General features: G+C 36.7%; 1 protein-coding gene across 6 annotated transcripts in view; it reads left to right on the top strand.

Annotated features, from left to right (window-relative positions):
* The window catches only part of SLC4A10 (solute carrier family 4 member 10), a 192495-nt gene that overhangs the window by 160072 nt on the left and 17563 nt on the right, over positions 1 to 14860 (top strand). For all 6 annotated transcript variants that reach the window (XM_075756822.1, XM_075756817.1, XM_075756819.1 and 3 more), the window contains 3 exons: positions 10998 to 11103; positions 13965 to 14126; positions 14375 to 14488. In XM_075756822.1, the coding sequence (XP_075612937.1) occupies positions 10998 to 11103; positions 13965 to 14126; positions 14375 to 14488 (382 nt within the window). The remainder of the gene's footprint in view (positions 1 to 10997; positions 11104 to 13964; positions 14127 to 14374; positions 14489 to 14860) is intronic.

Here is a 14860-nt window from a genome sequence, read left to right as displayed (position 1 = left end):
GTGGGGCCCAAAAGGAACAATGCTTGCACAGCGCCACATCTTCTGTTCACTGGAAAAACAGGAGTGTCTCAACCAAATGTCTCATTTGCATTTTAAGCTGGGAAAAACAAAACATAGCAACAGAGAAAACATTTGAGCTTTGTGTATGTTATCACTAGAAAAATAGCAAATCCTGAATCTGAATGCACATTATATACCTTAATACACAGAACGAGTTAAATTATAGAAACTGTAGTTCTGCTGTGACATACTCTCTCATCATGCTGAAAAAAAAATTATTTCTCTTTAGTAGTTTAATCAGTAGACAAGGGAATATTAATTTTAAGAGAAAGCAATAACGATCAAGAATAGACCATGCATGCAGTTGAGGTTATATCCTGGTCTTATTTAACTTCTATGTAGTTGGCATTTTACTCCAAAGACCCTCATCTAACACAGTGTTTATGGTTTTTTTTTTTTTCCTTTACCACTTCAGAGTAGTCATCTCAAAGGGAAGGAGAATATGATGGTCTCATATGTTTTTGAAAAACAGATTTTGAAATACTGTACAAAGAAAAAAAATATTCAGAAACCATTTAGCAGGTGGAGCTGAGATGTTAAAATGTGTAATAAAAAGCATAAACACAAATAGAAGTAAAGGTTCCTGGGTAGCTAGTTTTATTCGTGGTTAGCTGAATCACATGATATTGCTTGAGATTGCGGAGAAATAAGATTAACAGTCTTGCTTCTTTTGGAGTACAGTGATAGGTATCTCTATATTTTATGAAAGTGTTTTATCACCAGAGTCCTTATGTTTACAAGTAAATGTTTTTGGTTTTATTTTAAATTCCATTCATTAATCAGAATCCCAAATTGATTTTTGAAGGATGGTGTTTACTCACTGCCTGCCCTTGGTAACTGTCTTCATTGAACGTAGAATCTGCAGGGCACGCGAAATGGTAAAAGAGCAGCAATTGCCATCCTCCAATTACAGCTATTGACTTGTCATGTTCTACAGTCTGGGAATACCAGCATGACAGTTTTAGATTTTCTAAACACAATTCCTGAAGGACAAGTGTCTTCAAGATGTTTGGAAGAAAGATTTGACTGTTGCTTGGTGGTTTCGAACACATATATAGCTATGAAAATTATTTGATATAATGGTTTTGAAGTTATTTATGGGGTCATTTCATACTTACATTCTCAGTTATTCTTTCACTCTGTGTAGATAGTACAAATAAATTGACTTTTAAACTCTTGAATTACTTTTAACTTTAGGCATTTATGTTTTATCTTCTAGTTGCAGCAATATCCTATTTATTATCGATATCATGTCCATGGCAACTGACCCCATTAATATCAAAATGACTAGCTGTAGACATGCTGTAGGCAGCATAGTTCTTATGGGATGCGGCTTATATTTTTTTACCCTTAAAACTGATTGTTGGAAACACCAGTATGCACAGTGATTATCCTGTAAGAGCACATCTGCAGATTCCGAGGATTTGTGCTCTGAATACAGCAAAGCTGTAATTCCAGCCTCTTCTGCTCTTTCCCTTTCCTTCTCCTTCATCTGAGTTTTTCTCAGTTCTTCAGAACCAGCCCTGATGGGTTGGGAGAACGGAAAGATGTGCTCTGTTGGAGCAGCTCTATGTCAGCTGCCCAAATGACCAGTGCTTTCACAGCAGGCTTGGTGCAACCTGAACTTCATGGGTTTGCTCTGTAGATATGCACATATTACTCTGTCCAGACACAGTGGCCATTTGCCCAGAAGGTGAAGGTATTACAATTATCATTCTCAGGTGATCATCCAGGACAAGACATTTCAAATAACCCTCAGTCCCTGCTCAAATGTCTGTACATGTCTCAGTTCCAGAAAGATCAGAAAATAGAAGACAAATAAGCATAAAAGCTTACTTGAAATAAAAATCTCATTTTTGTGTATTTGAAGTTGGGGAATATTGATTTCACAAGGAATTAGAAGCTTTTTCTGCAGCATCTGACTCCAGTCCTACTTGTAGTTTAAATGGGTAACAAACTTGGGCTGAAACTGGTCCTGTCCTTAAAGGACCAGCATACTCTGATACAGAAGCTAATTAGTATCTGCTGTTTTGCTAATTAAAACAGCTGTTTGCAGTTTCCTCTTTGGGGATTTTAAAGACAAGTTTTTAATTGTTAGTAAAGCCTTGGCAGTTCTTTAATTAGCAATGGGTGAACTTCAAAAGGTTGAGCAACTCATTTCTCTTTGAATGCTCAGCCAAAGCTTATGTAAAACTTTATCTTGGATCTGCAATTCTATGCTAGAAAACTCAGGTTATACTGTAAAATGTCTGTGTTTTCTGTATTCTGCCTGTTGTCCACTCAAAAAGTTGATGATAAATAGGTCAGGACACTGTATATATTTGAAGCTTTCAGTGTATGCTGTGGCCAGCCCTCCTCTCTTCTTGCATGGACTTTCCAAGGATGCTCTGATTTCCACAGGTCGTCTGTCTACATCCTGGTACCATTGCCTTTGCTCTGGTGAAGACATGAGTTTGACCTAGGAAAAGTCATGGGCATGCTGTTAGTACTGTCCTTTGGGCTACTAGAAAAAGAAAATAGTAATTTAAAATGGTTGGTGTTTCAACCAGATTGGAACCATATTTCAAATGAGAAAGAAAACCCATTCTGTACTTTGGGTGGCGTTGAATTCTGTCATAGACAGTCTCTGTTGCAGGAGTTTGATGTAAAAGACTACTGCATGCATCTCCTCTTAAATATAAGACTTATAGGAGTCCTTACTAGTATCTGCCATAACAAACCTTAGAAAGACTATAGCAAGAACATTCAGAACAGTTGGGGTTTTTTTGTTTATTTGGTTTTGTTTTTTAATCAAGCAGACTCAAATATTTGAAAATCAGCTGAAAGTCCTCCTAAAAGATTTCTTAAAAATCCATATTTATAATTTTTAAGTAGAAGATAGGAGTCTGAGTTTGTTACAGAATTCTAGCTCAAAAAACCAAAAATATATTTTGTTGCATGATCTAACTAGTGTGGAACTAGTCCTAGTGCACTTTTTACTCGTTTTCTTTATTATACTTGTTTGCTACTTTGTGTTGAAATATTGGCCCTAATTGTCAGGTGATCTACTTGCAGGCAAATCCATTCAGCATTCATATGTAACTTTTTCTTAAAACAGTATCTTTGTGATATGGACGATAAAGAATAAGGCATTTAAGAGCTAAATCAAAAGAAGCACAAAGACAATCTGATTTTTCAGTGTGCTACTTTGCTGCATTTTTTTTTCTTTTTAAACTGCATTGTTTTGAAGGAGTTTAAACACGATAGCGGCATTGTTTATTAAATAAAATACACATACTTTTTGATCTGGGCTTTTCTTTCTTTCTTTTTCTTTTTCTTTTTTTTTTTTTCTTCCTGTGACCTTTTTGTATTTGTCATGCCATTAGCATTTGTAGGTTGGCATAGCAACTCTCTTATTTCTGCATTCTCCTCCTCCTGCTTTTTCCTGTAGCAAATATATCTCCAGTTAGTGAATCCTGTCTGGAACACTGATGCACATCAGCTTTAATGTGTATATTAAATATTAGGATATCATTTTTGCTAGGAAAGGAGGGCCCTACAACTGAGTGGATTAAAAATAGAGGTTCTCAAAAGGAGAACAAAATAAGCCATTGTGGATGAAAGGAACGTGATTTAGAAAGCAATCCAGTATTCTTTAAAATACAAGCATTTTAAGATAGTTATCTTAGAATACTAAAGGTCAATTATTTCTCAGTGTGAGGTTGCTTAGATCTTGGGACTTCATATACCTTTTGTTTTTTATTAATTCTTTTCTCAGAGTGATGAATTCATACTGGTTTTAATAATTCTTTACCAGAAGTTACTCAATTATTAACAGATTACATTGAATAATTTTAAAGTGATTTCTTGGCATAGTAATATGCATATTGCAATCTGTCTTGGTATTGACATGCACTTAAGCATTAGGAGTAGAAAATCCCACTCTGATCTAATTAAGAAGCCAAGATCATGTCAATCTCCGTATTTTTGCAGGTTATAGAAACCATTGCTTCTAAGAGGCATTGTGAAGATTAGTTTTGTGCATACCACTGTTTGCCCAAGCAAGTTTTAAATCTTTCATTATCTATATAACTTAATCTAAATACACTATTATTGAATGCAAATTGTGGTGTTTTATGCCCTGTATTCCTTAAGCTGCAGGATGAGTCAGTGATGATCAGCACAGAATTTCTCATTAGGATCTCAGGCATGTAACTGAATTCCAATTCCTGTAATGATTTATTTGAACTTAGATATGTACATACATTTTTTTCCCCCTTCTTTATAGTTTTTTTTTTCTCTACAATTAAGTAACTGTGCCATATCCTGTGTGTCTTTCCTTGAGAATGTCCCTCTTCTTCCCAGAACCATGCAACTGCCATCAGTGAGTTTAACTGCTGGTTCCCTTTTTCTTCTTGACAAACCCTGGAAACCATAAATGTTTTTTCTTTATTTCATTTATTCTATGTCTGCCCAACCCAATTGACTCATCTTTCTCTTTCTCCCTCTTTTGAGCCCAGGGAGCACCCACCTTGCTTCATTCTTTCATAGTACTCATCCCCTCCACTTTGGAAACAGATCTCCTTGTTAAGCAATTCTCCACAACATTCAGTTTGTAGTTGATAGCTGGTCTACACAATGCCTTTAAAATCCAGAAAGGCTTACATAAAATTTTTGGGTGGTTTTGTTACAGTACATTTATGTGTATTGATACATTACACCTGAACAATCGAAACTTAAGCTGACCATATAGAATTATAATATATTACAGTATATTATTTCTGAATGATCATTATACTGAATCTCTTCTCCTATGGTTTTTTAATTTTGGAAGCCAGTTGAAGCAACATCCTAGAACTATTTCTCAGTGAAAGCTTTCAGATGAATTGTCAATATCCCACATAAGTACACTACTTTCTGCACATTAACTTCAATGTATGACAGTTACTTACTGTAGTACTGCTAAGAATGCATGGACTGCAAACTGCACCAGGCAGACAATAAAGACCAACCTTTATAAATGACAGTCAAGGTTAATGAAACTATAGTGTGATTATAAATCTGTTTTCTAGACTTTCCCTGTGACAGAACAATGTTCTCCTCCTGATGTGCTATCCAGAGAAATCTGATTCTTTGAGATTTCTTCACTCCAGCATCAGTTTGCTCTCCCCCATGCCCCTCACCCCGATTTATCTCTCTGTGTGTGTGCGTAATTGTTGTGCTGCTCAGTGCATTGTCTAGGTACTTTTGGAAGCTTTTCTGTTTTCCTCCTCAACTTCTCCAACTAAACTATATAGACTTTCAACTTTAGAGAATATACGTGGATGCCTGCTGATGTTCGTGATTGTCAGAGATGGGCTATTTAACTTAATGACTCAATGGTCTAATTCAGGATGGCAGATCTCATGAATAAATGAAGAAAATATCTTGTCTTGCCATGACAGCTGTGCCTTGAAAGGATTTTGTGATACTGAGAATAGAACTTAACTGACAAGTCCTTTTCCCATCAGTATTAATTATTTTGTTTCCAGTCTCTTTTCCGTTGAGACTTTGATTTCGTTGTTATGAATGTTTACATGAGAATGAATATGGTAAATATAATGCCAGGCACATACAGGTGTTGTAGGTATGGGACAGCAGAGAAGTTGTCATCTATGATATTGCTGATGTTCCCTTCCCATAGCAGTTGTTACAAAAGGAAGGACTCTGCGAGTGCCCATAATTCACATGAAAATGGTGTATTTGGAGACAACCTAAACATGCATAGCATTCTGCTATTGATGTGCTTTTTCAACCTTGTAAATACAACAAAAGAATACTTATGCATATATTCTGATACCTTACTTTTAAAACAAAATTAGTGCTGTTACCTTCCATTTATAGTTAGACTTGATGATCTTAAAGGTCTTTTCCAACCTAGATGATTCTATGATTCTGTACCATCTTCTTATTCTGTTATGTGATCAGTGCATAGCACACTTGTACAGCATAATCTGTGTCTTAGGGGAAAAACTTCCTACTCATATTACCAAATATGTGCTCTGATATTCAGTGAAACATATTGTTTAAACAAGCACATTTTGTAACTTATTTGTCATACTTGCCTGTTTTTTTTTTTTTAATTATATAAATATTCATATTGAGCAAATCTCATTCTCTTAAGTGAGCCAGAAGGAGAATTTGCCCTTCTAGGAGGGAAAAATGGTATGTTGACTAATCATAAATAAGCTGCAGTTGCATCTTTTATAGATCAGATCCTTAGCTAGTATAAATAGGTGTAGCTTGCAATACGTACGTGCTGGAAAAATAGGAGCTCCAAAACAGTGCCTTATGAATTGCATAAAATCATCAATAGTAAGTGCCTCCTAGTCTTGAAAACAAAAAGCTGCCTAGGGATGAACGGCCATGAGGCTTCAAAGAAGCTGCACCATTTAAGTGTGTTTTATTTACACACAAAAACACTGTTGAAGGCTCGTATTTGAAGGTCTTATACTGGCTGTAATGGCAGCAGAATGGACTAGCACCATGCTGCATGTTTAAAGTCTGTGTGGGGAGGAGAGTGCACACGACAGGTTGAAGAGAATGAAGAAGATGAGCCTAAAGAATTGGGGGTAAGGGGTGGAAATCAGAGGGATTCCCCTACCAGACCCAGCTTAATTTCAACTGAATAAATAGGCCTAGGGAATAAGTTTCTTGTTTTGCAGTAAACAGAAATTTACAGTCAGGATCAAAGTGGTTTTAGTATAGAACCTTTCACCTGACTAGTTGTTGAGCAACAACGTTTATCTTTTATTGCTCATAAAAGAGGGGGAAAATATTCACCAACTTTACATATAAAACAACAGGTTTCTGATTTGCTAACCCATATTCCCTTCCAGTTGTCCAAATAAAGAGGGATCGTACGGACAGTCTTTTCTGTGCTGTTAAGGATAGTAATAACTATTCGGTTTTGGGGAGCAAAGAACACTGCTAGTTGTCTGAGATGTCCTGAAGCTGCTGTTGTCAAATCCTAGCTGTGTTCTTTGAAAACAGGACTATTGTAGGAAAAGTTGCACACAGTGAAGTTATGATGGCTGCCTGAAATTAATGAAATTTATGAAATGAAGACTTATGAAACAAAGGCAAAAAGAGCTAGGAAAAATGTGGGGATGTTGGGAGGAGAAAGAAGGGAAGGGAGTGCCATCAGTGACCTATACTGCCTATTACAGTCAGATTGGTGCTGAAAATTTAGCTGAAGTCTTGATCCTCCTGTAAGAGGGAGAGAAGTACAGGCTTCAGAGGATACCAGTTTGTCAGCCAGTCCTAAAATTTTTTATTTCTAATCTACCTTTGTTCCCCATCCTGATTTGCCAGAGATTTCCTGAGTACCTTGGAAGATGTAAAGATGATAAAGACTCCTTGCTCTGGTTATTTTTCTTGCTAGCGGGTTGAGGCCATTATTTTTCTGTTCTCCTTTTGTCAGTTCTTACCTTATGGCAGTTCTCCTGCAGTTTCCTGAAGACTGTCTTGTCTGAAACGATTTATTAGTCTACCTTAGATTTATAAGGCACTTTGTAATAGGGTGTATTACATGTTTAAATACCCTAGAAGAAAGCAAGCTCCACTGATTTTTGCCTAATTGCAAAATATGGACATTTAAAATACAGACAAGAGTGACCTATGACTGGGTATCTAGTGTCATTTTAGAACTCTTACCCTCCAGCTGCTGTGAAAACAAAGACATGAGTCACCATAGACCCTCTCACGTATGTGCCAACTCATCATGGATGTGACAGATACCATGGGGTATATAGACACCCATGTTTAGACATCTGAATGGCTCCCAGGAGATCACAGCATCTTGCAGTAGCCAAAAGAGCAAAGATGAGAAAAAAATTGTTCTGTCATCAGTGTGATGAAATGGTATGTTGTGAGATTGGCAGCAGAGGTTTTTTATTTTGTTTTCACTATAGTGACACCTATGCTTTTGCCACCACAACCAATGTCAGATTCTTCCCTGCCTATATTCTAGCCATGACAAAAGCAATTTCTTCCTAGCTATGATGAAAGAGAATCACATCAATCGTTCTTTATGTTTTAGCATAACAAAGATGATTGCTGACTCCTTATCACTAAAAGGCATGGGAGTACGTTGCTAAGTTGGTACTGTATTTGGAGCTGAATATGTTTCTTAGAAAATATATTTATAGGTGTATGTATAGTCTCTTACTCATTGGTAATAGCATAAACTCCACATAGAACTCTTGTAGTGGGCAAGTACTCAGCAATTTAAACAACTTTACAAGAACTTAAGAGCATTTGAACCTCCAAGAGGAAATACATTTTGACTTATTCCAGCCTTCTGAGAATATTTTATCAAGAAAATAGATGAGTTAGTGGTTAACAATTCAGTGTATTTTACCTCTCCTGAGAGCTGACCTCTCAGAGTAAAAAATGACAATGAAAGACACTAAAAGTTTTAAAAGATTAAAGTAGAAAGCCTTATTTCACTAATGTAAGCTTCTCCTTGCAGGTCAGTTGTGTTGGGAAATAGTCATCATTGAACCAATTACATCTGTAATGAAATGTCATGTTTTGGTAGATAATCTTTCATGTTCTGGCACTGAATTGTACCTCCAGTTGTATTTTCTTGGCTGGACAGGGAGTATCTTCTTATCTCACATTTCTATAATGCTAAGCAGTTAGTGGGATGCTGGAACACAGATATACCATGATACAAACTCGCATCAAAATGTCAGCGTTGCCAAAAGACATATAATATTAAAAACAATATAATGTTATATAATGATCTTCTCAGTAGAAAGCAGGATCTCATCTTTACAGTTCAGGCCTAATTCTGCACCCATTCAGTGATGAAAGCTGGATGCAGGGTGATTTTGGTCTGCATGGGTGGAGTTTGCACAAGTCACTTGCTGATGAACAATCTGCCATCAGTAAATGCCTGTGAAACTTGGTAAAGGCCAGACTGGAATGCTGTGAAGGAGGAAGGTGGTATTGATGTAGAAATAAATGGGGTGATGATCTCATCTGAAGGTGAATTACATGAGCTGTATTAAACTATAGCTTCAATTGTCACGCTTCTGACTAAGGAAATAAAAATTTTGACATCTCTAACTTTTAAATGTAATTTTGCAGTTTGCAGCAAGTGTAGCTGTACCATGTAGTGTTGGTGACATGCACAGTCTTCCCTTCTGGTGAGAAAGTGACTGTGATTGAACAGCCCACGTCACCTTGGCCTACTGTAATCAAACGCCAAAGGGCCATCACCCAGCGTCTGGCCAGTCTGCAGTCAGCGGTGGACATCAGGGGGCAGGGAGCTCCTGTGCTCACAGGAAACAGTAGTAACCCGAAATAGCCACCTCTGTATTGTTGCATGAACATCAAATACTCCCTTGCAATAACACAGACATACTGTTTGTTGGCTTTATTATGCTACCGTAGCTCACTAGTAGTGATGTGCTTCATTTTAACCATTTTGTAATATTATAAACTAGACATTGAACAGGCATTCATTCTGCACTTGGGGCCTGATCCAAAGCATACTAAATGGGTTTGAAAGATCCAGTCTACTTCCATGGCTTTTGGCTCAGGCCCTCTATTTTTCAGAAAGCTGTTGCCTTTTTTTTTTTTCTCTTTTTTTTTCCTCTTTTTTTTTTTACTCTTTTTTTTTCTCTCTTTTTTTTTTTTGTTTTTGTTCATGGGCTGTAAGGGTTTTTTCTTTCTTTTGTAAATAGCTGCATTTAAAATAAAAGCAAGGAGTTGCACAAAGACAACCTGCATCTCTATGTATATATTAAATGCAGCTGTTGTCACGTGTAGTATTGTAATTGAAATACAGTGGTACTATTCTTTACTCATAATGTAGATGGTAGAATTTCTTATATAGGAAGTACTACAAATCTAGATGAGAATTGTCATTTTGTGGAAAGATAAACAGACACAGAGAAAATAGATGGTGTAGCTAAGTGAATAAACTGATACATGTCTAGAACTGGAATGCAAATGTATGCTTAATGGCTCTCCACTCTATAGTCAGATGTCATCCTGTCCCTGGCTACTCTTGAAAACTATCAGGAGGGAGAGTACAGAATTTATTTGCAGCCATCATAAGCATGTTAAAATACTAGCAGGATATATAGTACTATAGATTTTTAAAGTAGGATTAATTTAAAGAGAACTGCAAAGCACACTCGACGTCTTGGAACCTACGGAGTATCCTGCATATTTTGAAGGCTTTGTCAAAGAAAAAGCCTCCTCCAGTTGCCTCAGAGACTTTAAAGACTTAATTTTGATTTTAAATTGCCTATTTGCAATATTGTCCTCCCACACTGCCTCGTCACGTTTTGTATGTTAAAATACACAATTTGAAACGAAAAGCATGCTTTTAAAGCAGCTGTGGGGAAAGGAAAATGAACGGACAAAAAAGTTAACAGAGCCTTTGGTGATCTCGCTGATCTCGCAGAGCCCTGACAGATGACTGGGCAGTTTGGCAGTTTTGCACGCAAAGATATTCTGGTAAATGGGAAGAAAGAGGGTACAGACTGTTTGAGAAATGGATCACCCTGGAACAGTCCATAGTATCTAATCCCCATGTAGAGAAGTGTTAGGTATAAGGGGATGGAACAGCATTGGCATGTTCTCAGTATTACAAACTAAGCTTGGAGGTATCAGTGGAATAGGAGGAAAATAGATGGAAACACCTGCTGTGGACAGTGGTTTAAATATCTTGCATTACGTACTATATATGCATATGCACCTCACAGCAAATTATACTCCAGTAATAGCACTAGCTACTGAACTACAAACTGCTTCAAAGCATGCGTTTCCTGAATTAATTTGAACTAAAATTATCTGGCAAAGTAGAGCACAATTTCAATATGTCATAAAGCTGATAGTTTGGATTAATATCTGATACGTGTTTTATTATTAAGGAAAAAAATATGATTTTGTCTTTTCAGATGCAATTGTGTGGAACCAGAACATCCTAGCAATAAAACTTTACAATACTGGCAGGACTACAATATATCTGCATCTGATGTGCCATGGGGGAACCTAACTGTGTCAGTAAGTGAAATATTGGAACTTAATAAATAAATGCATAAGCATAAATAATTTTGTCTCTCATACTGCAGCAAATATATTGAGAAAACCATTTTTTTTCTGGTAATATTTGTTCAAATAAAGCAGAAAATATACTTAACTGAACAAAGATTAACATAGACTTTGTAGCATTATCTCCTTTTGTAAGCATGTTGCAGCCTTTGATAGTACACATTAAAGCAAGTATGTGCATTTTGAGCCTTGCTTTGGAAACTTGACACACTAGCACAAGAGTTTGACTGAGATTAAGTCTAAACATGTCAGATGACAACGGATTTGTCCTTAATTCTGCCAGATGGCAAAACCAAAGTTCCCTTGTGTAGAAAGACTCTAGAAGTATTTATTTCCCCTAAAACATTCTTACAGCTGTTTGGGCTATAAAGGAGAGGAAGGGGAGAAATTTTGTAATGTTTTCTGTTCAGTGACCAAATTTTTCTCTTACGGAGGCCTTTAGTGTTATGTATGTCTTAGCTGTGTAATTTTTTTTCTGCAGGGGTGGTGGAATAAGCTACAAACAGTTTAGGGCCCTTGCATGGATATGTAACTTGTTTCTAAACGGTGCACTTTTCTAGGTTTAAAGGATTTAGTACTTCAGGTTTGCTGCCTTTAAAGCAACATTTACAACTTGATTTAAATGTCATATGGAGATCAGGCCACCACTCACAAATGGATCATTTCATTACACAGTCAAAGAGAATTGAGTGCAAAAAACACCAAACTGAAAGGTTCTCTCAAAAATGTACCTAAATTAACCCCATTGTAGGCATAATCAAACGAAGCACTTAAAAGCCAATCCAGGAGACCATCTCCAACAGATAGTGTTTTTTCTTTCAAAGGCAGGAATGCAGAAGAGCTGGTGTCCTCCCATCATGGGTTAACAAGAGCTGCCTTCCATGGCTGCTCTGTCTTTATAGCAAGGGCTGCTCCTCAACTCTGTTGGTGTGGCAACAGCAGAGAGAAAGTTGAGAACTGCTGGCCTGAGGGATTCCAGCAATCCAGAATGAATATTCTCAAAATTGCAGCACACTCTAAGAGCATCTGTGCAGGGGCAGACTCCTCCTCTCACTTTCTCAGATCTCTGACAGTGTTTTTCAGAGTACATTTGCAGCTGAGGAGATTTAAAATAACAGATTTTGTTTTAACTATAAATGTAAAAAACCTGCTGCATTATATAAACCCCTTTAAAACTTCTGTAAAAGCTTATTACCGAAACTTGAGTTTACATGGGTAGCAGTATAACTGACCGAATTTTCCCATGAGTTCCTGTAGTTGTCGAAGAAATAACTGAAACTTTTCATACTTTATGTGTTTATTTCTTGCAAGTATCATCAGGAAACTTCAATTCTCCTGTTCTAGAGAATTGCAGCACCAGATTAGACCTAGTTGCCTATAAATATTTGCTCAGCGTCACCCCACTGTTTCTTTTACTGCTTATTTCTTCCTGTTGTTTCTTGTGTTGGATTTAAAAGTTTCAAGTTTCTGAAGATCTAGATTGACACGCTCTCTTACAAATGACAATAGGACCAACAATTTGTTTTGCTATCTAGGACAAAATGAGCATTAGCAAAGTGTTTATTCTGGTGGTGTCAAAATCCTTTTCAGTGGGTATATGATAAATGTGCTGTGCCAGCATCAAGGTTTAGCTCAGGCCAGGACAAGTTTTCTATTTGATGTCCCAGAATCTTCAGAATTTCTTCTGGATTTCCTGAAAATTTTTTTCCCCACCTAAAGCCTTTATTTCATCAGTCAGGAGTGCATCATATTTATCCCAGGTTTACTGCTATACCAGTATAAAAAGTTTTGCATTCCTTTGTCTCATAGTCATCAAATAGCAACTGTGGTTTTTTTTCAAGCCAGCCTTTGTTCAAAGCCAAAGTTTCCCATAACATGTCAAGCTCCACAGTATTGTGGCATGAGTCTGATGAGCAAATGAACCAGTTCATTTGATTGTAAAAGATTCTGATCTGCGATATTGCTGCCTGGAATCTCTGATTCTGGGTGCTGCGTTTTCTTTTTGCTTAATGTGTGAGGAGGGATTCAGGGAGGAGAAGGAAAAGATTGTGAGTTCAGAGCTTGTAGCTCACATTTTTAGAGCTATTCTACTTCCTTGCTTGTTACCTTGGAAAAAGTATGATTTTAAACAACTAAGGATAGTATTGGAGAATTACTAGTTGTGTTTTCTACTGTATTTGCATATTTGATCGTATAATATGTTGGATAGAATTAGTGTTACAGATTTTGGGTTTTGCGGCATTTTATCAGATTGCGTTTTTTAAGAAAATGATAATTTGTGGAATGTGCTGCCCCCATGTGGTATTAAATGTATTGGTCCCCTTTTAGGCTAATACTGTACATTCTAAGTAGCTTTTCCTTGAATTGGTTGGCCTGTGAAGTTAAAATAAAAAATGAGTTCTTGAGGATGCACCAGGAGCAGCCTTTCTCTTGGTAGCTTCTGAACTGTGCTTTCCTCTCTCAGAAGGAATTAGGAAGTGCAAATCTGTGTTTGTAAACAGAAAATAAATAAGTGTACTTGTTCAATGTGAAATAAATCTAGTTTTACATTAATGACTTTTTATGGTATGTCTTGGTGACTTCATCATTTAATACTTGTTAAAAAAAGAGATTATTTTGAGGGTGTGAGAGTTTTCCGTGCAGACTAGATACAAACATTAGGAGTTTTAATTTTTAAAAGAATAAATATCTAAAAATTATTTTAGTATTTCTAGTAATATAATGTGCTTGCAATTTAGCAAGTAACTGGAAAGAAGATATTGGTGTAAGCATGGATATTTTTCAGAACAATACTACTTTGCTCTCCCTGATAGGAGTGTAAAAAGTTTCATGGAGAGTTTGTTGGACGAGCCTGTGGTCATCATGGCCCTTATGTTCCAGATGTCCTCTTCTGGTCTGTCATCTTATTCTTTTCTACAGTAACACTGTCGTCCACACTGAAGCAGTTCAAAACTAGCCGATACTTCCCAACAAAGGTGTGTGCCATTTTTTTAACTCAAAAGTTGTCATTAGTCATGCGTAAACATTAATACCATCTGCATTACAAATTCAATTAACTGCTGGTGAAGTGGACACTGCATCTTTAGTCTGTTGGAAAAATTGTGTCAGAATAAGCATGGGTTTAGCTGCAAGCACAAAATGGCTTAAAACAGTGAAGAAAAATAAATCCTAAATCACACGTTAACGTTTTAGTTAAAATTGTCATTTCTCTCATTAATTGTAGGTACGATCTGTTGTCAGCGATTTTGCTGTCTTTCTTACTATTTTGTCCATGGTTTTAATTGACTATGCCATTGGGATTCCATCACCAAAACTTCAGGTTCCAAATGCTTTTAAGGTAATTTGTTGATAAATTGCACTACCTTATTATTTTGACAAAGTAGTGTGCTGTAGTGGGTTTATTGTATTTTTTCATCATCAGGGAATAGTGATACTATTCTGAATTTTTTATATTCATCAAGTACTATGCAACCTCTCTGATTAGTGGCCTGTCCTCTCCCATCAGGCCCCTTCATGCTCCTGATGTCTTCTGTGTGAGGACCAACCTGGCTGAAATAACCCAAATCCTAGACTACTGTAATGTTCTGGGGCTCCTTCCAAATTCCAAGTTCATTGTATCAAATACAACCACGTCTGTAATACCCCAGATTATTTTATTATATGTAACCTCACTTTTTGGTATCATAGGAAATTTAGCATTTTTCTGTGC

The sequence above is a fragment of the Balearica regulorum genome, chromosome 6 (genome assembly GCF_011004875.1).
Source record: "Balearica regulorum gibbericeps isolate bBalReg1 chromosome 6, bBalReg1.pri, whole genome shotgun sequence".
NCBI classification, from domain to species: Eukaryota; Metazoa; Chordata; class Aves; order Gruiformes; family Gruidae; genus Balearica; species Balearica regulorum.
This window is presented reverse-complemented; position numbering and strand designations above follow the sequence as displayed.